Below are 27,773 nucleotides of genomic sequence, written 5' to 3'. Positions count from 1 at the left end.
GTTAGGAGAAGCTATCCAGTGCAGCTAATTCAGTCAACGTTCCAGCCTTTCCTAGCTACTCTAAGCCAATGCAGCTAGAGTGAAGATTAAGGAGAAGGGAAACAATTACGTTGTGTGTTACTGCCAAGGATGCAAAGACTCTAAATCTCCTTGAAGCTGAAAACAAATTAGCAGCTTTGCCTGCATCAAGCTGTCTCTCCAAATGGAGGTTTCTTTTCACAACAGCATTACTAACTGTGCTCCTTGAAGATAACGCTTTGGGGATACAAAAACATTTTCTCTAAGTTATTTCCTGTCACTTGCTTGTCTAGACCAACAGAACCATTTGTAACCCGATCACCACCCACTGCCTTGAAGCAAAACCAAGCAGAGATTTACTCCCATCCCTCAAGAGTCTCTCTCCCTCCTTATTTTTACTAATTTCATGTGCCACTTGCATGGGCAGAATCAAGGTAAGAAGAAATGGCATTAGCCTTCTTGTTCATGTTTCATAAAAATGCACCATCAGTTGGTAAATGCAAACCTCTGTCCCACCTTTAATCTTCATCTGAGGGAGAAACTGCCTGTCAGTTCTTGTGGAAAAACCTCCAGACTAGGTATCATGAAATAAATGACTAAAATGCTACACAACTTCATTCCCACTGTCAACAGGAAGGTGTTTGCAGGGGAGGTGTAGTCCTTTAAAATACGTTTCAAGTCCACTGGCATCTGCAGTTTCCCTGGCCAGCAAGAAGCCGTACCTCAGTATAACAGCGAAGCAGTTGAGGCCATCAGAACATCAAGTGCTGGAGAAAGGAAAATTCAAAGAAACCAGTCTGCACAGCTTTTGGGACACACACAAAACCTAGCAGACAACTCTCAAATAGATGTGAAGGCTTGTTGTGGGAAGTTTCCAAAAGAGCTAGACTGGAAGAAAATGTATGCAGTTCAATGAATGCCTCCACTCCCACATGCTGGATCGGCGGAAGTCTGAAGCACTGTGGAGATCTCTCAGCCTTCCACCAGCACTTGTGAGGACAACTTCGCTGCCGCCTTTTCTCTCCCCACCAGAACTATGTTTGAACACTTTCCCAGCTAAATCTGTTTCTAACAATCCCTGACTAGCCAGTTGAATGAGAAACAAACTACTATGTCACTACGTTTCAAAACCAAGATCATTCACTCCCACCTTAAGTAGCCCTCCACTCTGGAAGACATGGAGCCTAGCTGGGGTTTGCAAAAAATTGGTGAAGTTGAAAAAGCTCAGAAATTGGCTACTGTCAAAGAACTAAACTATACTGCCACTTAAGAGTCACACAGGTCTGATGTGCTTAAAAATACTGAATTCTTCATTTTTATAAGACTACCAAAGAAAACTTTTTCCTTCCTTTATACAACAATGAAAAAATGAAAGGCTTTTTCAAGTGTGTGCAGACTGTGCTGAAATGTCATCCTCTCTTTCAGAATTCAACAAAAATGATCTGATTTTCATTAAGTAACAAACATCAGTAGCTTCCACTGGCCTTAGTTCCGGTTGTATCACCTCTAAATACAGGTCTCTAGCTGGGAATTGTTGCAACCCAGGAACAATTTTTTTTTTTTTTTAAATTGCTCAGGCTTGTAACCAGTGATACTTCTTACTCTGAAGCTAAATGAAGTCTACCGATAGCCAATGGTTCTTCTGGATGAAACTGGCTTGGATGCAAACTTGTACTGGCTTCACTGCCACCAGTAGTGGTTTGAACAAAATTTCTCAAGAAGCAAATATTAATTCATTGCAAAACTCTCAGAAACCACAGAACCTACAGTCATAACTTTCAGGATTTTAATAAAATTGTAGAGAATAACCTAAAAAGTAAGCTTTTTTAAAAAAATCCATAACACACATTATAAGTCATACTCTTCTAAAAGTTGACGTCAGCTTATCTCTTCCCTAAGGAAAACAGCTCCTTTAGTGAAACCTGAGACGACTCTTTCTGTTTCTAAAAATCTCCCAACTAGAGGGGGTCACACAGCCTCAGGCTTTAAAAGATCCACAAAAGCCAGCTCTATATGAATGCAAGGTTAAGAAGTACAGGTTCAGTCACTGTAGGGGAAAGTAAACAGGCAGTAAAACGTAATTACTTGTTTCAACCTACTTAAATGCAGAAGTTTTAAGTGACTGGGGAAGAAAAAACACCTCTAGATTAGTTGGAAGATTGATCTGGAACTGACCCCGCTTGAAACTGAGTCTCAACAACACTTGTCCTCAGTGTTAGGGACCGGCTACAGAATTGCCACCTACTGACAACTAACTTCAGTTCCATTTTACTAATGGAGATCTTTATACTATTGGCTAAGTCACTAGAGAAAAAGCAAATGGCCTGATCTGCCTGTTAACACTCATACAGAAACAACAACAAAACTCAAACAAAACAAAATCACTTAAATACACTAAAATATCACCCCAAGCAAAGCCCTAGTAAACTTCCCAACTAAGCTTAACAAGTAACTGACATCTATTAAAACAAACAAAAAAAGAAAGTAGGGGAAAAGAAGGCTTTTCTTAAATATTCTTTTTTATTCTCATTAAATCTTTAACAAGGGTAGTAAACTGCCCTTAAAATTAATTCTATGGCCTTTTATTTCCATAGCTATATCCCCCCCAAAGAATCTTTGAGATTTAAATTTGCATCTAGTAAATAACAAACCAGTGTTAATTTTGATGGACATAAAAGTTTTTCTGCTTTTGTTGATACTCCTTAAGAAAAACCCCAACCCCCCAAAAAAAACAGAATTAAAGCAAAGTGCTCTAATACTGGCCTTTTGGTTTTTATCCCAGATGTTTTTTTCCCCTAAATCTTATGGCATTTGGGGATATAAAATTGATGAACCTCAATTGTGTTTTCCATTGCAACACTAGCTTTAATAAATCTAGACTTAGTTTTTCAGTCTAAATCAAGAAAGCTATTTCCCTTGAGCTTTTCTTTTTTGATATTCGTTGTCTTCATCCTCAACTTTTACCTTTCTTGTCTCCCTCTTTTAGAACAAAAATATAACCTGTAATCTTTTAGTAACCCTGAAGGCCAAAGAACTCTTCACTGTTCAAAATCTTTAAATTGGGGTTTTCCTTCTGCTTTTTGGATTGCCTCTTGTCACCAAGAGTTCCAGACTAATAGCTGGTTACTACCACATCAGTAATAACTGGAAAGAATTATGCATATGCCCTCAGGGTGACAAAATTTAAGTTTCCACTGATTCTAAAAAATGAAAAGCTGGATGTTAGGCCAGCTACTGATCTTATACAGGCAAGTTAGTCCCAATGCCAATAGCAGCTTTTCACCACATAGCCTGAAACGCAGAGAAAAAAGATCATTTTATTAAATTGATGTTAATCTGTATTAGTGAAAACATACAGTCCAGCAACCAAGAGAACCTCTCATTCACCAGTGCGGAACTTAGGAGTGTAACAAAACTGGAAGTCCACAGCTTGTCCTAACTAGTTAAACTATGTACAAAATTGGAGTGACTGTGAGAACATCTTTAAATAAGTGGTTTAATCCCTGAACCACACCAGTTAAAGATACCATTTCAGTTGTGCTTTCATTCCTTACTCCAGTGGTATTTATTTAGTAAGAAAACACTTGCACGCATACACACTTTCTTCATTAGCAGTCATCTCTCCCCCCTGCTATCTACAAATCCAAACACCACATGTTGCAAGTATTCTGTACTGGAACGGTCTCACTTCTAAGCAATCTGCTGCTATTGAGATTTTGCTTTTGAGCAGTAAATGCTCAAAACTGTTGCTTTTCTTAAAGCAACTCCTTCAGTGTTCATAACCTCACTGCTTGAGCAGGCTCAGTTTCACATTCAAATAGCTCCAAGCAAATGTTTCCAATCTCAATTATCCTCCTCCTTCTTTCATATGCACCCTCCCTGCCCCCATATGCTTGTTTGTAAAAGGGATAATTTTCTATGTATGTACAAGCAGCGCAGGGAGTCTTCCTCTGTAGCAGTCTGGCAATATACAGCTTTTTAGGTAAGCACTGTCTGGAATTTGTTAAGTTTTTTCATTCTCTGCTTTGGGTAATACCAAGAGAGTTGCACCCAGTCTTCTCACTGAGCTGTAAAATGTGGCATTTTCCCGGTCCCTTTAGATAAGCTGGCCATTACTACCCTGGCTAAATAAGACACTTTGGATATTTTTGGTCAGTTATTGCAACTGTACTGTGGCTATGCTATGCTTAGCATTACATCTGTATCCGTAAGAGTGAAGCAACAGGACAAGCACTAGGCAGTAAACAAATCACACATCCCTCCATGCAATAGAGATGTACAGTCTCTCTAAACAAAGTTGTAGGATTAGCACTAGTTAGACCCTGAGGTGTGTATGTGTTCAAGAAGGAACACTGGCATTTAAATACCAAATTTAACATTTAACAGCATCTTTACACAAATTTCCTAAGTGCTTTTCTTCCAGTGGTGGTCTGCAGTCTTCAAAAAATCTTCTGAAGCAAGTGTTGGGAAGGAATGGAGGAGGTGATGAACTAGCTTGACTTCTCTGCTGCATTAAGAAAGCCTGGAAATTAGCAGTGGTTCTGTTTTCACCTCATTTTTTTCTTTTTCTTTTTTCCCTGTTACAGATCTTCACTAACCTGTGATGCTTTCCATCACCTAGACAAAGAGCTTTAAACTTAAATTACTGTTTAAATGAATGACTAATTGAACATTTCTGGAAAAAGGAGTGCTTTGTAAAAGAATCAGAATTAAACTCAATGAGGTCAAAATATCTCCCATCTGACATATAGCTCTGCCAGCAGGGAATATCCACAACCTATTTTGCATTTCCCCTTCACTGAGAAGGTTTATACTGGCATGATTTATCTACTGTTTGCTGTGAACAAAGAGCCTGCAAAGGTTTGGTTATTGTAGCCCAGCTGATTCATGGCAACTCATTAAAGCCACATCAACTCAACCATGTACACCTGGTTCATAAGAGCCAGTCCCAATGGTTTAAAACCATTTTAAGGGACTTCTGTGGATACACAGGGCTTTGGCTCTAGGTTTGGCTCTAAAATTACTATTTGCTTCATTTATTTTAGATGAAAACAGTATCAAATAGACTACAAGTAGTTGTCTAATTGCGAAATCAAAGGTTGTGTGTGACAGTGTCTCATGAGGAGCGGCTGAGGGAACTGGGGTTGTTTAGCCTGGAGAAAAGGAGGCTGAGGGGAGACCTTATCGCTCTCTACAACTCCCTGAGAGGAGGTTGTAGCGAGGGGGGTGTCGGTCTCTTCTCCCAAGTAACTAGTGATAGGACGAGAGGAAATGGCCTCAAGTTGTGCGAAGGGAGGTTTAGGTTGGATATTAGGAAAAATGTCTTTACTGAAAGAGTGGTTAAACATTGGAACAGGCTGCCCAGGGAAGTGGTTGAGTCCCCATCCCTGGAGGTATTTAAAAGACGTGTAGATGCAACGCTTAGGGACATGGTTTAGTGGTGGACTTGGCAGTGTTAGGTTAACGGTTGGACTCAGTGATCTTAGAATTCTTTTCCAACCTAAATGATTGTATGATTCTGTCAAAAACAGTGCCCTTTTTGGGTCTTGCAGCACAATCATTTTATGTTATAGCAGTAAAATATATCAAAATTAATTTTTTTCCATACTGGCTTTGATGAAGCAGTCCATCTAGCCCACTCCTTGCCTCTAACACTGGCCAGCACCGTATATTTCAAACAAATGTGCAAGAAATACTGCACAAGCCAGTTACAGGACAATGTCAGAATTTGTGTCCCTAAACAAACGTATACACTGATAAGGTCAGGCAAACTGTTGAGATGATCAAAAAGGCCCCTCAGACCCAACAAACCTCAGTGTACCTACAGCTAAATCCCTCTCACAGTCTGAATCCTGTAACATTAAACTCCTAAAACTTTTCTCAGATAGTCTGCGTACATCCCAAAGTACAATCTCCCAAACTCCTTTTGTAAAGTAGGTAGAGCTTCCATAAACCACAAACATTTTTATGCAAGCCTGTGGCTACCCATTGTGAGCTATAGCCCATTTCTCCCTTGCTACAAGTTTCTACATAACACGTACTAGCTGTCAGACTCCAAGTGCCTGAGATAATACAATGAGACAGTTGAGGTCTATAAAGAATCACCTATCTCAGGCTTCCTTAAATCCATTGATTTATTGGGTCTGATATCACAGACAGTAGAAAGATGAAAAAATAAACATAACATCTCAAAATATAAACATGTGTATAGGCTTTTTTTGAACAGATGACATTTTGATACTGGCTGACATTTATACTGGTCAGCAGATGACTCACATGACAGTAGAAAATAGCTGGGTTTTAGGTGTTCTGTTAATGTAGCTAGCCAAAAAAACTACCTTGTCCACAAACCGCTTCTCTGTAACATGGACATAACAAAGCCTGATTTTTGAGCAATGGATATCTTTATGCTTCTCTCCTATAAAAATACCCACTGTCTTTCAATTCTGAACTGAGTATGGTGGTTAACAATACCAAACCACTGCTTCCTGTATCCAGCAAGTCAATGGTCTACACACACAGAAAGGACAGAATATAAATGCACCCAGTCCGAAAACTTACCTGTTTTTTTTACAACTGTATCACTTGGTTTAAAAAAGGATATTATCTCTATAAATGTTGCCTGAGCTCAAGACAACAGTGTGATTTAATCATGTTTAGCTGAATTTCTATGAATTATTGTAACATTCTTTGATAAAACAGATTTTTTAAAAATCTCTAATTTCTGCATTTGTTTACTTACATATTTGACATGGCTTTCAACATTACAAGTTTCATTGTTTCATCATGCCTTTGTATTTGTGAAAGTAGGAAAATGTGTTTGTTAAACCACAAAAATTGCTAAGGGGAATCAGAGGCAGTCAGACGACTACTCATTCTTCTAATTCTATTTCTGTAGGCACATACAAACCCGTACTTATACACACATGTATGAACACAGATATATAACCAAAGACATTTAAAACAGACGGTTCTTTTAAAATAGTTTTTGCGAAACTAACACCACATAGTAAGGCAGGGAGGAATCCACGTCAGCTCTGTGTAACAAGTTATGTTTTCAAAACAACATCTATGCATATTAGTTGCAAACGTGGCAGGCTGGGAAACCCATACACAACAAGTACCAGCATGCCTCTTTGTCATCTAAGCGTTCTCCTTTCTACTGAAAATTTCTGTGAAATAGTGTCAGAACTGATACCAGGATGAATTTGGAATACCCTGGAGATAATCCCATCAGATTTCTAAGATCCAGCAGATTCCTATTTCTTACATTTGGCAACTAGTCTCAAGTTATAAAAATCAACAAGCTAACCCTGTTAAGAGGACACTTTAAAAAATACAACTCATTTCCCCATTATTTGTTACTGAACAACAACAAGTTGTACCCAAGCTGCACAAAGAGGAAGAATGTCAGTCAGTGCAGCAATGCGAGAACTCAATGCTGCATGCAGACAGCTTGTTCTGCACACAAAGGCAGCAAGGTGATGGATGGCTGTCTCCTACACAGTTTTCAAGCAAACAGGACATCATCAGAACTAGTGCTTCCCACATGTAAAGGCAGACTCTACTACTAGATGCAGAACCAAAAACAGGACATGACCCAGGGCAACTGAGTGTGAGAAACTAAACAAAAAAGCAAGCTCTAAGCAATTTAGAAAGTTGGTTGGTGGTTTCACTTTTTTCTGGGTCATTTTTATTTCCTCCAGGCAGTAAGAAACAATTACTGCTCTCTTCAAAACTGTTTTCCCAGAAGATAATTACACGATTTAGCAAGTACCTGATTCTAGATAAACCTTATTTCTCAGAATAGAAATACAGACTTTTAGCAGCTCTTTCCCAGAGTATCAGAAGAACCAACCAAACAAAAAAATACAGTCCAATAACACTACCAAGCTGCTTTTTGTGAAGGACTTTTACTGTTACTGGATGGTAGTTTCTGGTGTCAAATATTCACATCAGCTGCCAACTTTCAGGTTGACTTGCCCATAACCATTTCTCATTCCACTACTACAGGGTAGCCTCAACTAGTTCCCTCAATATTCTTTTCTACAGCCATTAACACCACTTTGGACACATTATCAAGTAGTTATGCAGATGAAAATGCCTCCTGCTTACGTATGTATAAATTAAACACTACACAACATAGTAGCGCAACTGAGAAATGCCCACGTGATAACCAGCAGTCTCAGTCAATTATATGAGTAACCAGCTATGGTTAGTTACAAAGCCCTGTAATAAAATGTGACAGACTTCAGATGCCAGCTCCCCTCTACACATCTTAAGATTGAAACACTCTGGGAAAAACGGTCTGATTTATTAAATCTGCTGTTCAAGTCAACTGAATAGATTGGCATGGAATAAATGAAAAGAGCTGTAGTAACAACGCTCTCTTTGATCTGCCACAGTCTTGTCTGAAATCCAGTGCTGCTTTTTTCCCCCCACTTTGGAGTGATTATCTTAAAAATACGACAAATAAAACCAAACATCATCCTTTTTCTGACCTTGAAAAACAAATGTAACAATGTGACAACTTGTTTAACATTCCTAAAAGAAAACTGGTTATTTCAGATAACAAAAACCTCCAAAACATGAATTCTCAAGTATACGCCTTCTCCTCTATAAAACATATATTACACTTAATAATGAGTTCTACATAAACTATCTGATTTCATCTTTCTCTACTCACTCTACTGTTCTTATTATAATAACTGTGATCACCACATCCTTTCTGTATTTGCATTCCCACAGCTAGTTGCTGCAGCATATGAAGGCTGCTCAGGAGCACATTTGGTTCATAGTTCCCATATGCCACAGAGTACGCAGACATCCTACAAGCCTATTCTAATCACCTCACAACTCATCTTACAGAGTGGCTAAATCAGATACAAAATAATTCAAATATCTCAAAACACAAGCCAAGGTCAGCAATTTTCATACCTTAGCTGCTTAAAATTGTTTCACATTAAAAAGCTATTGGCTATGTAGACAGCTAGATAGATGTCAGTTTGCATGTGTGTTTTTATTAGGTTTTGGAAAGCAGTGAAGGGAGTGAATATCAAAGAAACATATGGGCATCACAAAAGAAATTTGTATTTCAGTTGGTCATTATGAACATCAAGATGGTTTTAGATGTCACCAATTACAAAGATTTCAGAGTATTCTGGATTTACACCAATTTAGGAAAGGTCATGTTCTGGCCTAATTAAAGTCAAAATCGTAACTGGAGAAAATGAGTATCTGATAATCTTCCTTCTGTTAAAGATAAATAGAAGACCCATCTGCACCGTGTTTTCTAAAATTTGGCAGAAATGGCTTCATGCAAGCTGCTATATAGCTGCTTTCATGAACATGTGAGAAAATTTGAAAACAGCTAAATATATACATATATGTGTGCCCCAAATGTCAAAACTTAATTAAAATGCAAAAATGATCATTAGGAACTCATTTTTCATAATACGGTGTTGATTGTGAACACTGGGAAAAACAGAGTAAAATTTATGTTATTTTCTTCAGTCAGCAGGGTCTGAAACAGTAAAACACAAAGAGCACAGTACAAACCATACAATATGAAATAATATCAGTTATCTTCAGTCTCTTAATCTACATTCTAGCTATTTTTCCAGAGTATTTTAGAATCCCATTTTATCTATTATTGTAGTCACTCATAGCTGTAGTGTCGTCAAACAGTATTTGTAAAGCTGTGAAAACAGGCACATTCAAAACCATTTCACTCAAACATGCTGTCATTGATCTCTTGAGTTGTTTCAGAAAATTGTTTTAGACAACCTGGGAAAAGGTTAAAGGAGTTAATTTCTATTAACTAACAAGAGTTTTTAAACCAGTAGAGTGCTGAGAAATTGGTAAATGGAATGTCATCCTGACCAGAATGCACTTTTTTTAATACTTCATTTCTGGTGCCAAACCTTTAACAAGGCAGGCTTCTTAAATTCAGCGGGGGTCAGAAGTTTAGTTTATTCAGCAAGAATAACACTATTAACAGCTACTGCTCTTTCATGTCAACACAGTTAACGCCCACACATTCCAACTCTGGTTAATACAGGCCAGTCAAGGAAGATTGGAGCTGCTAAGGGCAGTCATCTCTGCAGGGATATTTTAAAACAGAATTTATACTGTGCTTTAAAAACAATCTAAAAGGATCAATCTACCTTATGAATCTGCTGTAGACATACACAGGGAGAAAGATGGATGGATGAAAGCATATAAAAGCAAGTAAATCTGACTCTCTATTGATTTTTGAGAGGACAGTGTAGAGCACTTTGGTGAGGTCTTATATATCACTGCAAAGGACTAAATGCCGTTGTGCGTATGTCTGAACGATGTCGGGATTTATCACAAAGCAATGCACTGCTGTATTCTTTCATTATATCGTTTTGTAAATAATCTTGTTTTCACTCCCCTTGTTGAGGGAGATAGATCACTAAAAATTACATAATCCTCAAAGCAAACATAAGAACAATCACAGGAAGACTCTCAAGCAGCTATAACTGGAGAAATCCACTATTATTAAACCAAAAATTGCAGAAGTTTAATGTACACATGCAGTATTTTTAGCATTAACAGGAGAAAGATGGTATTTTAATAACGAGCTTTTGAAAACCAAAATGGAAAAATCAGCATATCATAGCATAATCCTTTTCCTACTTACTTTGTTCTAAATCATAGCAAATCAACGTTTAGTATTCCCCAAAGCTCTCCAGCACTCCTACTTGGCCAAATGCCTTCAAAGGATATTAAAGAAATCATTCTGGTTTAGATAGCACTTCTTCACCAGATGGAACACTTCTCTTCAAGCAAGAATGCTTTCCTCTTAAAGCATGTTTCAAATAACCAAAATGCAAAAAATAATCACATCAAATTGAATTTCTGTGGGGTCTCTGGGGCTTCTATTGTTATGTATTGGTGGCGTTTTTTTATCATAGTTTCTGAATTCCAAAATATTCACCTAAGTTTCCATATAAACTATTCATATATCCACTCCCATCACATATATCCCCCTCATGATGTACAGTTAAATAGTGCATTTATGCTATTCTATTAGCTATTTCTTCATATGTTTTCCTCACTATAGCAATAAGAAACAATTCTATTGTTAACTGGGGTTACATGGTAGATCATTTGGAAAATACAGTTGCTTAAATAATAAAAAACCTGCCATTTGTTTTTAAAAGAAAAACTCACTAGCTGAGCTATAAAGCTGTGACTGCCATTGTACATAATGGTGTCCCAACAGACTAGCAAGCCCTTAGTTGGCACCCAGGCAGATACAGCGAAGTCTCCTCCTCGTTAACATATCTCATAGACAAACCTAATGGAAAAAACAATTTACCTTCTTCAGTTTCATGCCACACAATTCCTTCCAAGTTCACGCTGGTCCCAGGCTCACAGGGTCCAAGGCATTCGGGTTCTGTTACTACTCCAACCTCGCAAGTATTTACACCCACTGAACGAGTCCGTACCAAAAGTTGCTCGACTGGTGCTGCAATATTGGATGAAGATGGGGAAAAGTAGGAAGGCAGAATCTGAGGTGTGATACTGCTGGAAATCGGAGGTGGAGGTGCAGGCACTGTAAACAGGGGATCAACCTGAAAACAACAGACAAACTTACTATAATGGTGCTGAGAGATTTAAAAAAGAAGATAAAATTAAAAAAAAAAAAAAAAAAGAAAGCCCAGTTTGCTGAGACTGCATTTGTGTATGCAGGGATTTGGTGTATCACGGGTAATTTCAGTCTTATGAGTTTAATTTTTTTGACATCAGCCCAAATGCTGCACATGAAAAATTAAGTACAAAAATATCTATCATGCTAAACAAGGCAAATTGCTGAGTTTCTACAAGACTATTCCCTGTTGTCATAGACTGCTAGTATGAAATAATAAATTTTAAAAACAAGGATTAAAGCCACTTTTTTCTTGGTGCTGACAGAGACTGATTTGTGGGTGGAAATTAATTTTGCAAACTGGGAACTTCATTTTCTATTTAAAGAAAAACATTTATAAAGACAGTACAAAGACATATCAATGCCATTTTTTCATGTGCATCATAGAGAAATTAGCACTTGGAACAATTCTAATATCCATATGGCATCAAATATAATCTCTTGTCATCCAACCATTTAAAATACATTAGGATCACCCACCTAACAGCTTACAGATAACATTCACATCTTTCTACTTGAAATAACAGATGAGGACTTTTACAAGAATCTATCCAAACCACCTAATTTCTCAGGGTTTAGAAAATGCATATTTGAAAGAATACAACTCGCCAGACAGTCTGTACACAGACAATTCACACAGAGACAATATCTATATATGAACTGAAGAAGTTATCTTTCCCATATGACTTCCAATACACCCAGTAGCAGATTTTCTGTATACAGATTTGGCCTGAGGGTTCTCAGTATTTTACTGTGGCCATAAGGTCCTTTGTCACATAAAAGATAGCTAAATGAGGATATGAGTGTGCCCACTCAAATAGCTATGCCACCTACAATTCATGCTTATTTGGCCCACTGGATCATAGGTATCACACCAAGAAATCATTCTTCAATCCAATGATTTTTTTTAGAAATGGCTGCTTTCTGGCTGCTTTCAAATAGATGATCAGATGTCTTTTATATCTATGCTGTTTTTAATTTTGGACCCTGTAAGAAGACTCAACAGAAAACATAATGACTCACTGTACGTTGTCATCTAGGTTTCATTCAAATGTATCTTAATGTAGGTCAAAGTTAATTTTGCTTTCTTTAAAAGCCAAGCTGGCAAATGGCAATACAAAGAGAAGAAAGGACTAAAGAGTATTATCCTTGAATTATATATCCTTTGTATTACAGATCAGCTCACTTCATCACATGGCCACTTTTCATAAAGAGAAAGTAAAATGGAAATCTGAAATTTAAAAGACCTTTTTAAAAATTGTAACAATTGTTACAATTAGCCTTTGTAACAATTATTTTGCTTTGAGCACTATTCATATGTACAAACTGAGAGCCAACACTTTTAATTGTGCACACAAGCCTTAAGTGTGCTAAATATTTAACAAAAATGTTTTGTATGATCTTTGTATGACCAGCCTGGATTCTGATCTCAATTACACTAGAACTAGGGAGGAGAGAGGAGGGACCTATAACCACATTCTTCTCCAAACTCTTCCTCATTTTGGGGGGTTCTTTTTATTTAGGACTAAAATAATCTTCAGACTAGAGAGAACAAAGTTAAAAAAAAAAAAAAAATCAAAGCAAAACATGGATACTAAAAGCATCCTTTAGGAGTAAAAACCTGCTAATACCAGCAAAACTCTACTGAGTAAAGCAGAGTTCCTGTGGCATAAAAACAATGCAGTCCAGCAATGATATCTTTATTCTTCTCTATGCCATCGCAATTGCAGACTTAAAGCACAGGCAAGAATGCTTTGCAGAGCAGACTTGAATGCACACAGGCAAGTCAAGTATCAACTGACCCCCAACAGCAGCTGTTACTTGCAATGTCTAATAGTAAGCATAACATAAAACCATAACCGTGTATGCCTAGTACGGGGGGACACTGATTCTATGCTATACAGATTCTGTCTGTCTGATGCCAAGTGGAGGCAGACAGTTTGATGGCACAGAGCCCCGCTCCTTGGCACTGGCTGTGTAATGGGGCTCTGTCAATGAAACAGGGTCAATGTGTACCTCAGGCGTAATTTAAAGGAGTTCTTAACGTATCTTACTTCAAGCCAGAAGAGAACCAGGATCACTAACTGGCAGGTAAATGGCGGCCAGTGCTTAAGAAAAGCTAAGCCACATCCCTTTATAAAACGAAGAAATGCTGATGAATGGCCTGTTTGATAGTTTACATGGTGTTTTCTAAAGCTGTGCAAAACCTCCTACTACACATGCAACATCACTCTTCCATAAAACATACTCATCACAAAGCCAGAGAAAAAACAAAATGTTTGCTATTATCATACTAAACTAACCAATGTTTTAAATGAATGTAGACTAAATTGGCAGATGTCTTCCATTTTCCAAGTATTATAAACAGTGAGGGGGAGATGAAGAAAGCAGGGATCTGACAGTGTACCCTACTAAGTTCTTTGTTACAAATATTTGTACTCAGTTCTGGTTTATTTATACCTGCTAATAAATGTTCATGTTTTCCACTAGAAACACATACAGGACAAGGCCAAAGAGTTGCTAGTGCAGTAAAAGGGGCTGTTGCTCTGTGAATTAAAACACTAAGCCTTTGGTCGAGAATTAAGTGGACATTTACTGTCCCTGAGGTTCATGTTCATTGCACAAATATGACCTTACTCATAAGAAAAAAATATGCTGAGCTTAAATATCGCTCCAGTTCTCAATGTTTTAAAATTATCCCATCTTGTCTGATAATCTTAACATCAGCACAGTAAAGTGGTGGTTCTCAGCAATCATTCTGGTGACACAATTGTTTTCATGAATTCTCCAAAGGGCACTGATGTAAGCTATTAAAGGCAAAGAGAGAGGCAGGAAGGCCGCCATCTCCAGTGGAAAAAAGGCACATAAGACTAACATCTGGTGGTGGCAGTCTGTCAAACTGAGGAAAGTTAATGTCAAGAACAGATGCTCTGCAGTTTCTCACTGTTATTTTTGCATGATTATTCCCAGGTGTTGGCGCATACTGAGCAGTAGCCTTGCTGTTTATCACACGAGAGATTCCAATACAAGAATGAAAATCTGAATCTGAGGAAGGTTATTTACATAGATGCTCTCTTTATACACATAATCAAAGGGCTCAAAAAAAGACAGAAATATTCAAGCAATATTTTCTTCATTCACCTAATTCCAAGAGCTTTTGAGAGCTGATTAGTGACAAAGGCTACAAAGCTGGAGTGTTATTCATGGCAGCTTTCCACTGCCAAGTGTTTGATTGTATCAGAGAGCTATGGCTCTTAGTAGTAGAAAGCTCACAGAAAATGAAGAATACCTGCCAAGCAATGTAGTCAGTGCTCCATGGAGAGCTCCTCTATCTGAACATGACAAAAAAAAAGTATTTTGGTGGCTGCACAACATTAGTCAGATGAGGAAGAGGGTATGGAAGAAAGAGGAAATGTCATCCTAACTAGAATTAGGCAAGACTTTCTAACAGGGTTCTCCTTCAGTTACTCAGGCACTTTACATGCTGGAATTAAGTTCTGCTCATCAAAACTCATCTTCCTGATGCAGTGTAAACTTCGAAAATTATGTCTGAAAATTAACATTTTGTGTCCTTTGTACACAATTTCCTGACAACCAGGAGAGATTCCAGTGGGTAATGCTGAACTCACAGAAGAAGGTGCACAGATTTGAGGGGACTTCCCAGATCAGAAAGTGTCCAACATCATGCTATTGCAATCAGCCATATCATATTCCCATTTCTGCAGGAATGGGAGAATTTTAAGTCTTTATGGGACAGGGTATCTCATGTACTCCTGTGGAAAACTCACCTGAATAAAAGAAGAGCGAGACACCAGGAACACCTATGGCCCTATTTGACATGGTACTAATCTGACAGAAGCGGATTTACAGTAGTATTCAAAGTAAAATCACTTTTCAGAGAGATTTAAACGGATAACTTTTGATCATATTATCAAGTGGAAGTATTCTGTATCTATGTATTTCATTCATTTCAACTTTGAAAACTTTCAGAGGGTGTGTATCTCAAGTGTGAAATTTTTCTGTCATAAATCACAAAATGCAAACTAGAAAATAGCTGCCATGCAGCCAGGCCACGTGATGTGACCCATTGAAGTGTGCTATCACATGTATAACTATGAATGTATGTGTAGTTCTACCTCATTAATGAAGGTATATCGCTGAAGGTATATCTCAATGATGATATAGTCTACCAATCTAAGACCAAACGGGGTCATACACTACTGCAGTGTCACCCACCAGGTGATTTTGAAATGTACACCAAAAGCCATTTAATCCATCTACCAATATATAGCCTGGAGAAAGGCAGAGGAGCAGGTTTAAGGCTCAGGATAAGTCCTTCCAAGAAAGCACTGCTTTTTAATTTGAGACAAAATCTACTGTAAGCGTTCCCAGTGGGAATGTCTGCACTAGTAGAAAGAATGTGGAAAGAAGATCCAAATCCTATTATGGGATATACCTAAAAAACAAAGCCTGACCCTTTGCAAAACTAAATCCTTCCTTAAAAAAGACACCAACGTAAAGACTGAAAGGAATAAGAAACCTCCAAGCTTGAAAATGACATTGACAAGTTCTTTAGCATTATGAATTAGTACTTCACAGAATCACTATGGCTGAAATGCAAAACAGGAAATAAAGGATTTCAGCCCTATATGGAAGATTTGCTTCCTCCAAACTGCTTTCTCTAGATTTTAAGGTGAAAGGGAGATTACCTTGTTTTTATATAAAGTATGCTTGCCCCTACCTTAATTTTCTAAAGCAACAGTGACCCCAGAAGACCTCATTCTAATCTCATTCACAGTGTTATAAATCAGAAGCAAGTCTAATGAAATCAATGAAACTACTTTGGAAGAAAACAAATGTGGGAGAATGTGACATGGAAAAAATGTTTGTGTGCTCAGGAGTGTGTCTGCCTTTCTAGACATCTGATTGTTCTTTAAATCTCTTCTTGCTACTAACCTTGCCCCACAAAGAATTTACACACCTAAAAACTAAAGCTATTCCTTCATATTCTACCAGGTAACAGAAATTACCCCTATGAATAATCTCCATTTCATCTGAAAAAATCTCAATTTAATCTCAATTCAGTATTTCTTGCATCTAAATTCAAAGAAGAGGCCGCTCAGAAGCATTTTGACACCATACTTAACAGAATTGATGTTTTGTTTTCTTAAATAAACTAGTATTAATTTTGAGATGAGAAGGATTTAATTATACCTTGAAATATGGGTCATTACCTAGAGATATTTTATTTATTAAAACCCATGCCTATTATCTAATAAAGGCATTTTTGGCAAACATTCTACATCAAATTGTTGGAAGAAAAGGTCAGTGCCATGAAGGATGTGCTTAGAAAATAGGAAAGAAATACTACAAGACATGGATGTAGAAAATAATTTTGGTCACCAGACAAACACATCTATTACAAGCCTTACATTCAAAATACAGGAAAGTTAGAGGTACTAACGAAGTTACTTATTTTGGTCAACTTAGTTGAGAATCACAAGAGCTTGAATATAAAAGAAGGATGAAGGCTATTCAGACTGCCTAAATTTCATCCAAATTTTAGACTTTTAAAACTTGTGTTCCAGAATAATAAAAAAATATGCTTATGCTTTACAAATACTGTAGTATGGACGAGAAAGCTGGTATGTAATTGTTTTGAACTGAGTAACACAAGTAGCATCTACTTGGAGATTCCAAGTATTTCCTACTCTTAAAATTAATTTCTCCACTTCAGTCAACTGAGTAGTTGGAGAAAAAGGAAAAAAAAAAAAAAGGGCAAGCAAAAAGACACACTAACTGAAACTGACACTTTTTTTTTTCACTAAATCAGCGAATCACTCACATCTGGAATAACTTCAATATTCTGAATATTTGTTCTTAAGCAAAAAAAGCCACTTAAAACTCTTACTATGCTACTCATCTTTTACTGCAAGGAACAAGGAAAAAATTCCCCCTTGTATTCAAGATCTTCTATGCCGCTCCGATCAGCTGCTGAACCAGCACACACAGTTCTGCAAACTCACAATCTTTTGACAGTTACATATTCTTTCTACATGCAGACCTCCAGACCTCCTCAGACATTTTGTGACTGTATCTACAGCACCTCCACAGACACAATAATACTAATTTTTTTTTTAGGATAGCATTAATATACAATGAAGACCATGATGAAAACTCAAAGCTTTGAGTAGGGTCTAATGCAGAAACAATGGTGCTAAACAACAGGCACGGAAAATTCCTTGTCCTCTCTTGTATCTTCTATTCTAGCTCAGATGCTTGGGATTTCCCAAAGCCATTCACCCGTTTTACTGTGGGAAAGATTAGCATTTGACAGCTGCCAGTGATATCCTTCTGCCAAAGGCTGCATCTGTGAAAGACTGTATGTCAGCTCTAATGTTTGGCAGAGTCCTGGGAGGATGCCCAGATTACCACCTGCAAATTTCTAGTTAAAGACATTTCTCCTCTTTCAGCCCAAGAAAATCATATTCATTGAGATAATTTTGTCCACAGGTCTCTAAAACACCTTTCTCCATTGAAACTTTATTTCTCCTGGTCAGCTCTTCAGTCTGCACTTCCAAACTTTTCTTCAGTCAGCCTGGGTGCTTTGCTAAGCTTTAACACAGAATAAACAAGCACTGAAATTCGCTCAAGATACCTATCCTGTCTAGAGAGATACACTGTATTCCACAGTCAAGAAAGGAAATTTTCTGTATTTCTCTGATCTGTTTGGGTTTAGACAGAATGTACATAAGATGATCTCCAGTATCAGATGATGTCATGCGACTGAATATGGTAAAAATCAAGGCACAGCCATTTGCTGGTAAGGGTTAGGTACTGCTTTATTGAGTTCTGTGACCCTTTAGAAGCTTTTCATTTTAAACAAAAAAGTTTTTCATTTTAAAGATGACAATGACCTCTTTTTCTTCCCAAGTTTCTGCTACACTCAACCTTTCAGGGTTCTGAGCCTGAAAAAAGATAAAGGTATTTGCTTATGGAAATCTCACAGCATTATTAATAAACAGTACCCTGAAGTTGCCAATGTTTATTTCTAACAGGTGTGAGACTTTGACCCGGGAATGAAGCTATGGGTGCTCTGTGACATATCAAGATACCAGTTGACCAAGGAAAATTTTCCCACTCTTAATTGTATATAGGAAGATAATGGATAATTTAATTGCATCATGACTGAATGCATTTAACTGTTACATTTCAAGTTTTCATTCTCAGTGTCCAAGCAAATCATGCCACAACCCTATGACCCCGCAGCAGAAGTTCTCCATTACCAAAAGATAGTTTCAATTAGTCAATGATGTGACTGCAGTCTGGTGAAATAGCTGCCTTTTCAGCCATTCTGGAGTGCAAGGCACATAGAGTATCAATATAACTTTGGGAGTTTTTCCAGGAATCTGCAATGTATAATCCAGTGGCAAACAAGACTCAGAAGAGAAATGCCTTCTTTGCACCTCTTCAACTTTCTGCATGTCAATGGCCTATCACAAAGGGTTTTGTTGCCTTCTACCCATTTGCCCACTACTCTACCTTGCGAGTGCAAAGTTGCGTACATTATGATTCAGGCTGTTGCTTCCTCAACTCAATAAATTTTTCTTGCAAAAAATCAACTAAACTATTAATTTCTCTTCCAAAAGCTTGTCAAAGAACCTCTATAATCCTCAGAAACAGAACTGAGCTTCCTTGATGGTCCATGTATACCAAAAACTTTTAGTTGCCTAACTATATTCTTATGGATAACTTTTTTTAGTATGTTCTGAAAATTCATCATTTGACTTCATGGCCCTATATTTATCAGTGTCTACAGACCCCAAAATTTTTAATTTAGCTAGCCCTTAGGCTTCTTAGGCAAGACACGTGGATCTTTGGTTAATATATTCCTGTATTATTGCCCTAGGTCTCCCACTTGCGCTTTTCAATATGGGTGTAGGATCCTGTATCAGTTAGTTTTTCTCCATATTTCTTAGATCAACTTCATGGTATTAGCTACAAACACTACCAAGAGTATGATACCGTGTCCCAATTTTATTTAAAGAACAAGACAGTATTATTACTTTTAAGAATGGGGCATACACATTCATGATTATTTAGCAAGTCACTAAAGGAAACACTTCTAAAATGACCTTTCAGTTTTCCTTTTCGCTGTGATACTTCAACTGAAAAAAGAGCTGAAGCATTATTATTTAGCTATCCCTGCAACTACCTGCTGTTAAATATCTACAGTTACTAATAAAAATAAAATCTTTATTCTCAAATGCAGTTTGAGGTATTTACAATATCTTAGGGAAAGCCAATTTATTATAAGGGTTTTTTTTTTCTCTCAACTGGTGTACACCTTTACTCTGGTGTAAATCCAGAGTAGTCCACTGAAGCATAACTATGGGCAGAATTTGGACTGTAGTGTTTGTTTTACCAGGCTGAAAAGTAATCAGCATTTCAAATAATTTTTCAAGAGCTCTAAAAAAATTCTGAAAATAATATATGTACAGTGAAGATTTTTAAGAGGAAAATAATCCTTGTGAGGAGGAAACTGCTAATACCTATTCCCTCCAAATTGTTTTGTTTTTTTCTTTTTCTCTTTCTAAACTGAACACGGTACTGATGCAAAGTGTCCGATAATCCTTAACAATGAGACTGAAGGATTAAGCTTACAGTATGAAGGCAAATACAAGAATTGAAGTCAGCAGGGAAGACCTTTCTAAATTTACTTACCTACTTGCCTCAGCTCTGAGGCCATTCAGTTTTGGCAGAGAGGAGAAACCCAGGTTTAGTGTTCTCTTAATTCTCTTTCATGAGAGCATCTACACTATCAGCACCAAATCATCTGATTACAGGCTACTGAACAGACAGCCAAATCTTGTCCTTTCTGTGGCCTAGAAGCAGGTCACCTTGAGATCTCTGTTCTCATGTCCCTACCTCAAAGACATTTTTCCCTATTGATTTTGCTTTAGTACCTTGGAATCCTCATTAGCACGCTCTCTAAGCACCCAAACACAGACAAAAGTTTACATTTGCAGAGTTTCAGTAAGGGCTTATCATTCCTGTCTTGCTGAGAAAGAATGGAGGCATGCAAAGGACCCCATTTCACCCACAAAATCCCAGACACCATTGTTGAAACACCTCATGTTTCAGTACATCAATCTAACCTTTAACTTCCTCCTTTCTTACACTGTCTCATAGACTATTTTTATAGTGTAACAGTGTTATCAACACCTGCTGCGAATGAAGCTCCCTTCCTGTTTAAATAAAGCAAAAGAAATCAGTCGTCCAAGTATTCCACTTTTCATGTGTTATATTCCGCAGTTACTTGCACCTTCTATTCTCTGCTCTGCCCTAATTGTACATATCCTTTCTATTCTATCCACTGCACGATGAGCTTATAAGAAAAACAAACAAACAAAAAGAAACATTTTTGTACACTTGGTAGAAATTAAGATATTTTGCTCAACTGAAATAAAAAATAAACCTAATCTAAGCTGTCATGAAATAATGAAATTACTCTGGCAGTTCTATCAAACTATATAGACATGTACAGATCCTTTGAAGAAACGAAACTGCAGTTTATCAAGTGTGATTTATAAGCAACACTGATTTAGCTGGGAGATAACACTGCTGTCTAATCATTAGTAGTCAGACAACAGCCATGTGAACACATCAATTATGGGCCACTGCCAAAAGCCCTTGAGATCCCAGAGATTAACAGCCAATCCTCTGTTTTACAAGCTCACATCAAAAAGAATATTAATAAGAGGAGGGGCAATGTGAAAGCTTGTCAGAGTAATTCACGCACTAAAACAAGGCATTTTTCCCTTTGCTCTGCCTTGAACTGGTCCATGAAAAAAGCTGGCATCAGCTACAAAGCACGAAGCTGCCAATTTCTCAGAAAATGTTTTTCATTAACATACGGGAAGTTGTGAAAGGCTGCAAAAGCTCTATTTGGTGGATAAAGGTGACAACTTCTATGCGTTCCTTTCCCAAATGTATCAATTATACAACCTCAATCATTACTCAATACTTGGAAATGAACATCCATGCACAGAAGTGTTTGATGGCTCTTCTCTCCCTCAAAACCAGAGCTGTTTACTATTATAATCAAATTAGCCAGCATTCAAGGCATCCATTTACTCTGTCTTGCTAATGACTTAGAAAAACTAAAGTAGAAATACTACCAACTCATCTTCAGGTTCATTTCAGTCTTCAAAGGCACAATTCTGCCTTTCTTACTGACTTCTATGTAGGGTGGCTGACTAGAGGTTTACTCTTCTTACATACAAATGAATGGAAAACAACACAAGAATATACCTCCACAGGGAGCAGTTATTCCTTTGTACAAATGTGAACATGCCTATTGAGATGGACCTCAAACAACCTGTTGCTGGCATTTTAAATGCAGCAATATTAACTGAACAGTCTTTAAGCTTGGCCCAATCACTGTCCAGTCACCAATTACCCTGTTTGGACTCTACTCAAGGGTCTAAAAATAGAGAGATGCCTTACAGCATGGCTGCAAACAACCTGCGTTCAATTCTACCAATACCGTATTTAAGGGTATGCAAGCTGGAAGAGAGAATGTAGTTTGTGGGGACTTTCCAGAGCTACCTTTATATAAGCTATTTCAGGTACTGCCAGCAATTAACCTCTGAGCAAAGAGGGGGCAAGAAACAGGAACCTTTTAGACTGTCTCTGCTGCCCCAGAGCCAGTAATGTGACAATTACACCTTTAGGCACCACTCGAGAATACATACCCTTTGTCAGATGAGCCAGTTTTGAAAGTTCCCACTTTGCTGTGGTCTTCCAGACACTCATTCCCTTCACTTGTTTTTACCTGGAATATTACACATACATATCCCACTGGAGGATGGCATATTGTTAGTCAAATTGACACAGCTAAGAGGGTCATAATCACACATGGAACAACACACAGGCAGGAAGCGTTTCAAGCAGCAGGTTCATATTGTAGAACTGCCCTTTTAGTAAACAGCTGGAGCAAAGAGATGTCAGTCCCAGACTGTTTGCTCAGGTAACCATGGCAATGTTAGCTTCCACAGCTTTACTGCTTCAGGGACACGTGTAATAGCAATTTTAACTACGGGTACAGTCTTGTATCGGTCCTTGTGTTCCCACAGCTGAACAGGTGGACAACTCATACCTAGCCAAAAAAAAAAATCAAACGACTTGTCTCACACTTCTGGTGGGATTCCTCTTGACATGCCAGTTAGTTATCCAGGGTCCATGGGAAAGTGTGACAGTGACAGCTCAGTTTGAAATCGGTTTCTGCAGAGGTGGAACCACAGGCTAAGTGTACACTTAGCACCGAAGGGGACAGACAACTCTCACACAATCATTCTGCCAGCACAGCCACAGAGATGGCAACTGCTGGCAGAGACATGCAACATCTTAAACTCACACTGATGCTTGATAGCTTAATACTGTGTGTAAGTCCTTTGCCCGCTTTGCACTTTATTTTCCCACAGCGAAAGCAATGCCTGGAACACACCAGGTCCTTAAAGATCTATCACTTGAAGCTTAACATCTGACAAAATTTTAGAACTATTTTTTGTCTTATCCTAGACATGTTTTGGGAATATATCCACTGTTTTAAAAGGAAAGGTTCTCTCTGATATATATCCAAAAAAGGATGTGTTTCTCTCACATGTCCAAAAAGAACACCATGCTATGAGAGCCACCCTAAAACATCTCAGGTTTTTAATTTCAGTGTATTCTCTCTTTCTGTCATTCTATGGGGACTAGTGATTTTGCAATTCAATTGCTCAAAAGCTAACCTGGGAAAACATTTATCAGGCAGGTGTCTTCCAGAGCAGTAACTTCGTAAGTGCATCATAAAACAAGAAAGTGATTCAACCATTGTGCAGCTGATGGGGGGGGAGGGGGGAAGAAAAAAGAATTTTGGATTGAAAAGAAGTTAAATTTATTAAGAGGCCATGGCTTTGTTCAGCTGGCTGGAACAGGAAATTTGTCTTCCAAATGTTCTCTAACATTGTTTTCAAATTTGAATGAACTAATACAAACTAATACCAAATGTTGGACTTAATGCGCCAAGTGACATGAGTTAAGTTTGACAGGAGTGGCCTCCTAGTATCTAGCAAATTAAAAAGAAAGACTGTTTATCTATTTTTAGATTGTATTCAAAACACGGTCGAGATTTTCTAAATTTCCAAGTTAAAGACATCATTTTCAGAAAGGACTGAGCAGTCTGTGTACAAAAATCTGGGACTTTTGAGATGTCTCATACCAGGCAATTAGAGATCTCTTAAATCATAATTGAAAATTTTGATTTAGGAACATAAACAACATAGCACCTGGATCAATGGGATCCTATTAGAAAAGTGGAGACTTTAACTGACTAGAATGACTCTTAGATTGGCTCTTACTATGCCTCCTAACTCACTACCAATAAATACAGAATAAAACAACAAGTGAAAAGAAACCCTCCCATAAAGCAGAGGGCAAGACTTAACTCAATTAACTAATTTTTGGTGGTGATCCTGTACAAATGCTCTGCAGGTTCTACATGGCACAGTTCTCAAGGAAGTACCAAAATGATATAGATATGAGTGCTGTAAAACAGGGAATGCATTAGAATATAATAATTGGATGACAGCCCTAATACAGAGCTCCTGATGATGCACAACAGCAGAATCTTTATTCCAAGCAAGACCGGTTACTTTTTAAATTCACTGTTAGAAAGGTTTTTAGCACTAAGTCTGTCAAGCTCTAAACACTTATTTGCTTTAAGACAGTGTTAATGACTTAGCTAATCACACAATTTTATAGTTCTATAATGTACTGTGCTGTAAAAATTAAACCAGTGTTTATTACACCTCTGCTACCTTTCCTTTCCTTCTTATTGGACTAATTCTTAAACGGGTTAAAGCAAATACTATACTACAATAAAACATAAAAAGCGCACTGGTTGACAACAGTTCTCAACATGTAAACAGTATTTTAGTTCAAAGCCTGCTTGCAAACAAAGTAGTTAAAAACACTACTCTCAGATACTGAAATTAATGGCATACTTATTTTTCAATTTTGAGGGAGCTACTCCATCTGAAAACTCAGAAAACGGTATCAATGCTAAATTACATTAAAGGGAGACTGACAGATTAAAAATGAAGCTACCTTGCTTGTATTATTACTAGCATTTTAGGTAACTGAAAGAGGAAGAAGTTAAATTTTCTTGTCATTGTTTTTATTTGCTTCTGGAATTTCACTCCTTTTGGACACTGAAACCAACCTAGTCAGTTTTCCTTTTTGTATCTGAAATACAAAAGGTGAAATACAACTCAGTTTGTATTTTTGCAAAATTACACGTTTTTGCAAAGTCTTTTTGATGTCAACAATGTTTATGTGACAGGCCCTGATACTGTACTGTTAAAACTGCACTGAAAGCAAAGCTTCCTTTATCACCAGAGAATCAATATGACTAATGGCCAAGCAGAAAAGACTGGCTCAACCATACCTGAAGATGCACCACTTGTGTGTTGAGGATAGAGAAAGAAGGTGCGCGCGTGCACACACACACAAAACATTGGAAAAAGCATACACAGGCATCCGAGATACAGAGACAGAGTTGGTGGATCTTTGAATATAAGCAAAGAACTTCATACACATTCTTACACTGCAACCTAGCTTTTCTATAGAGAAAAAATGGCAAAAAGAATCAGATAAACACAAGCTGCTTTGATCTCGATAGGCATGATATAGAAAATTCTTCACTCTTACACAGCAAAGAAACAGGTATTTAAGCAACCCGATAGTGGGTCAGCTTAAGTATCTACTGAAGACTGACCGCTTGCTTTCAATATTGTTTATAATTAAAAGGAAATCACCATGCGTTTTATTAAAATTAGTGTCACGGCACTTGAATTCCGAGGACTATTTGTTTACTGCTCCATAGAAAGAACACAGTATCTGTTGTTCTGCCCCCAAACAAGTGAGTATTATTTCACATTCTGAAATCATGTTAGAGTCTGATGATAATGTAGGAATGGATACAGTCAGTGCTTATGGCATAGTACAACTAATTTCCATGCCATAATGCAAACAATTTGCTTTGTGGTTCTAAAACCTAGGAATGTTGAGATCACACACACATTTCTTTTGGTCTGAATTAAGGCTCTAAAAGCCACTTTTGATGGGTCTGTTCAGTATAGAAATATATTGGCAATTTTCAATAACTCTATGATCTCGCCATCTCAATTTCACTGACTATAAAATGGGGATAGCTCCCCCCCCCCCCCCTTCCTTCCCTCTGGGTATTGTGAAGCTTATGGCCAGACTGTGTACTATATTTAATTAGAACTTAAACCCCAGAACTGATGCCAGATTTTTAAAATAGCTCCCAAATCAAAGCAAGAGGCCAGATGTTCAAAGAACAAAGCACACTGGGTGCATGGGTTTCCCTCAGATTCTCATAATGGCAGAAGTAAGTGCTAGACTGTTCAAAAACCTTACCATAGTTGTAGGTGTTAACCACATTAAAAATCTACCCTTCAGAAATGAACTCGTAATGCCTCCAAGTGCTTTGAGATCCTTGGAAGAAGAATGAAATAACCATGCATTGAAATATTTAGACCTAATTCCTCTTTTCATTCATGTAAAAGGAATCTGGAATTTGGTCTTCCATCTGTTCGGGGGCAAGGAAGAGACTGTTCCTTGGCTCGCTTTTTCCTTAGTATCACACAGAAAGCTTTCTGCTTTTTTTGCACGTGTTTGTTCTAAGTAAAATGAAGAAAGACGACTAAAACTGGAGTAGGATTGGATGCCAGTGGATAACTCTGACAAATTAAGCTATGTTTCCTTCTCCCACACACAAGCCTTCAGCTTAGTCCAATACATCACACGAGCACAAGGGAGGAGGATGTATTGGCTTTTTCTGCTACACTCACATTTGCATGAAAAGGAGCAGTCAAACGAAAATTAAGCACTTAAACAGCTTAAAAAAGCACTGGTTCAGAATACTGTACTTCAATAAAACATCCATTGTTATTCAATGCTTGGCAAATGACATTGCCATCACATACTAGTAGAAGAACCGTGAAGAATAAATGCTATCTGAAAAAGAGGCTTGTACTTATGCAGCGCTAATGACCATCTAAAAGAGCGATTCTGCATGGTTACATCCTCTTTGAGATTCACAGCTGCAGCTTCACAAGAGCAGCCATACATCATAATCTGCAGCCATTTTAGGCTACCCTTGTGCTTTGGAGAGCAATATGGGCAGTAAGGAACTGCTAATCTGTAAAGTTACAATCAAAAACGAGTTTATTCAGCGGTGATGACTAAGGAGGAGGAGGTATTCAAATTTTAATGCTGACAACACCTTGATTGTAACAGCAGCGGCACAGGGAGAAGAGATCTCCACATTTAGTTTCATTAGAGAGAAAACATACTCGTTAGATTTTGATTTCTAATTCATTGTAACAGTGGCAAGGAGTAGCACACAAGCCATTATTTTAAAAGGTCATTTAAACTGTATTTTAAGATTATAAGAGTCACGTTTCAATTAACGTGGGGAATTTGCTTATTGAACAACACGCTGATCCTATAAACATCACTAATTAACTGATACACAGTGACTTTTCAGAAGGTTAACAGCTTGGGAACAAACATTATTTCACCGTACTTTGAAACTGTTTGATAATCAAAGGCAACGTTAATATCCACTAAATTAGTCACAGATTTTGTGGGCAACCCAAAAGATAGCCTCCACTTTCTAGATGCACAAGATTTACAGCCACACCCATCACACCAAAATACTTTCTCCAATTTTGCACACTTCTTCAAGCTCAGTTGTATGGAAGCAACTGTAGATCTCTGCACAGTACATATCTGTGGCTTATTAATACAACTCTTTGGATCTGTAATTAGGTTAGACAAGGTAAAACAGTCTGGAAACTCTCTAGTTATTACCGTGCTTGTTTGCCTCATACATTAAATATCTTTGTCTCTTGTGACAACTACCTGCAGCACATCTCTCAGGCCAGGTCATGCAAGTTAGCCCTCCACTGCCCTGTAAATGGCATCAGTCAGCATCATGATAACT

General features: G+C 37.8%; 1 protein-coding gene across 4 annotated transcripts in view; it reads right to left on the bottom strand.

The window, feature by feature from the left end:
* ZNF608 (zinc finger protein 608) overlaps positions 1-27,773 on the bottom strand; it is an 86,021-nt gene that overhangs the window by 35,050 nt on the left and 23,198 nt on the right. For all 4 annotated transcript variants that reach the window (XM_076362625.1, XM_076362624.1, XM_076362626.1 and 1 more), the window contains exon 3: positions 11,366-11,621. In XM_076362625.1, the coding sequence (XP_076218740.1) occupies positions 11,366-11,621 (256 nt within the window). The remainder of the gene's footprint in view (positions 1-11,365; positions 11,622-27,773) is intronic.

The sequence above is a fragment of the Aptenodytes patagonicus genome, chromosome Z, assembly GCF_965638725.1.
Source record: "Aptenodytes patagonicus chromosome Z, bAptPat1.pri.cur, whole genome shotgun sequence".
NCBI lineage: Eukaryota > Metazoa > Chordata > Aves > Sphenisciformes > Spheniscidae > Aptenodytes > Aptenodytes patagonicus.
The sequence above is the reverse complement of the archived record's forward strand: the minus strand, read 5'-3'. Positions and strand labels throughout refer to the sequence as shown.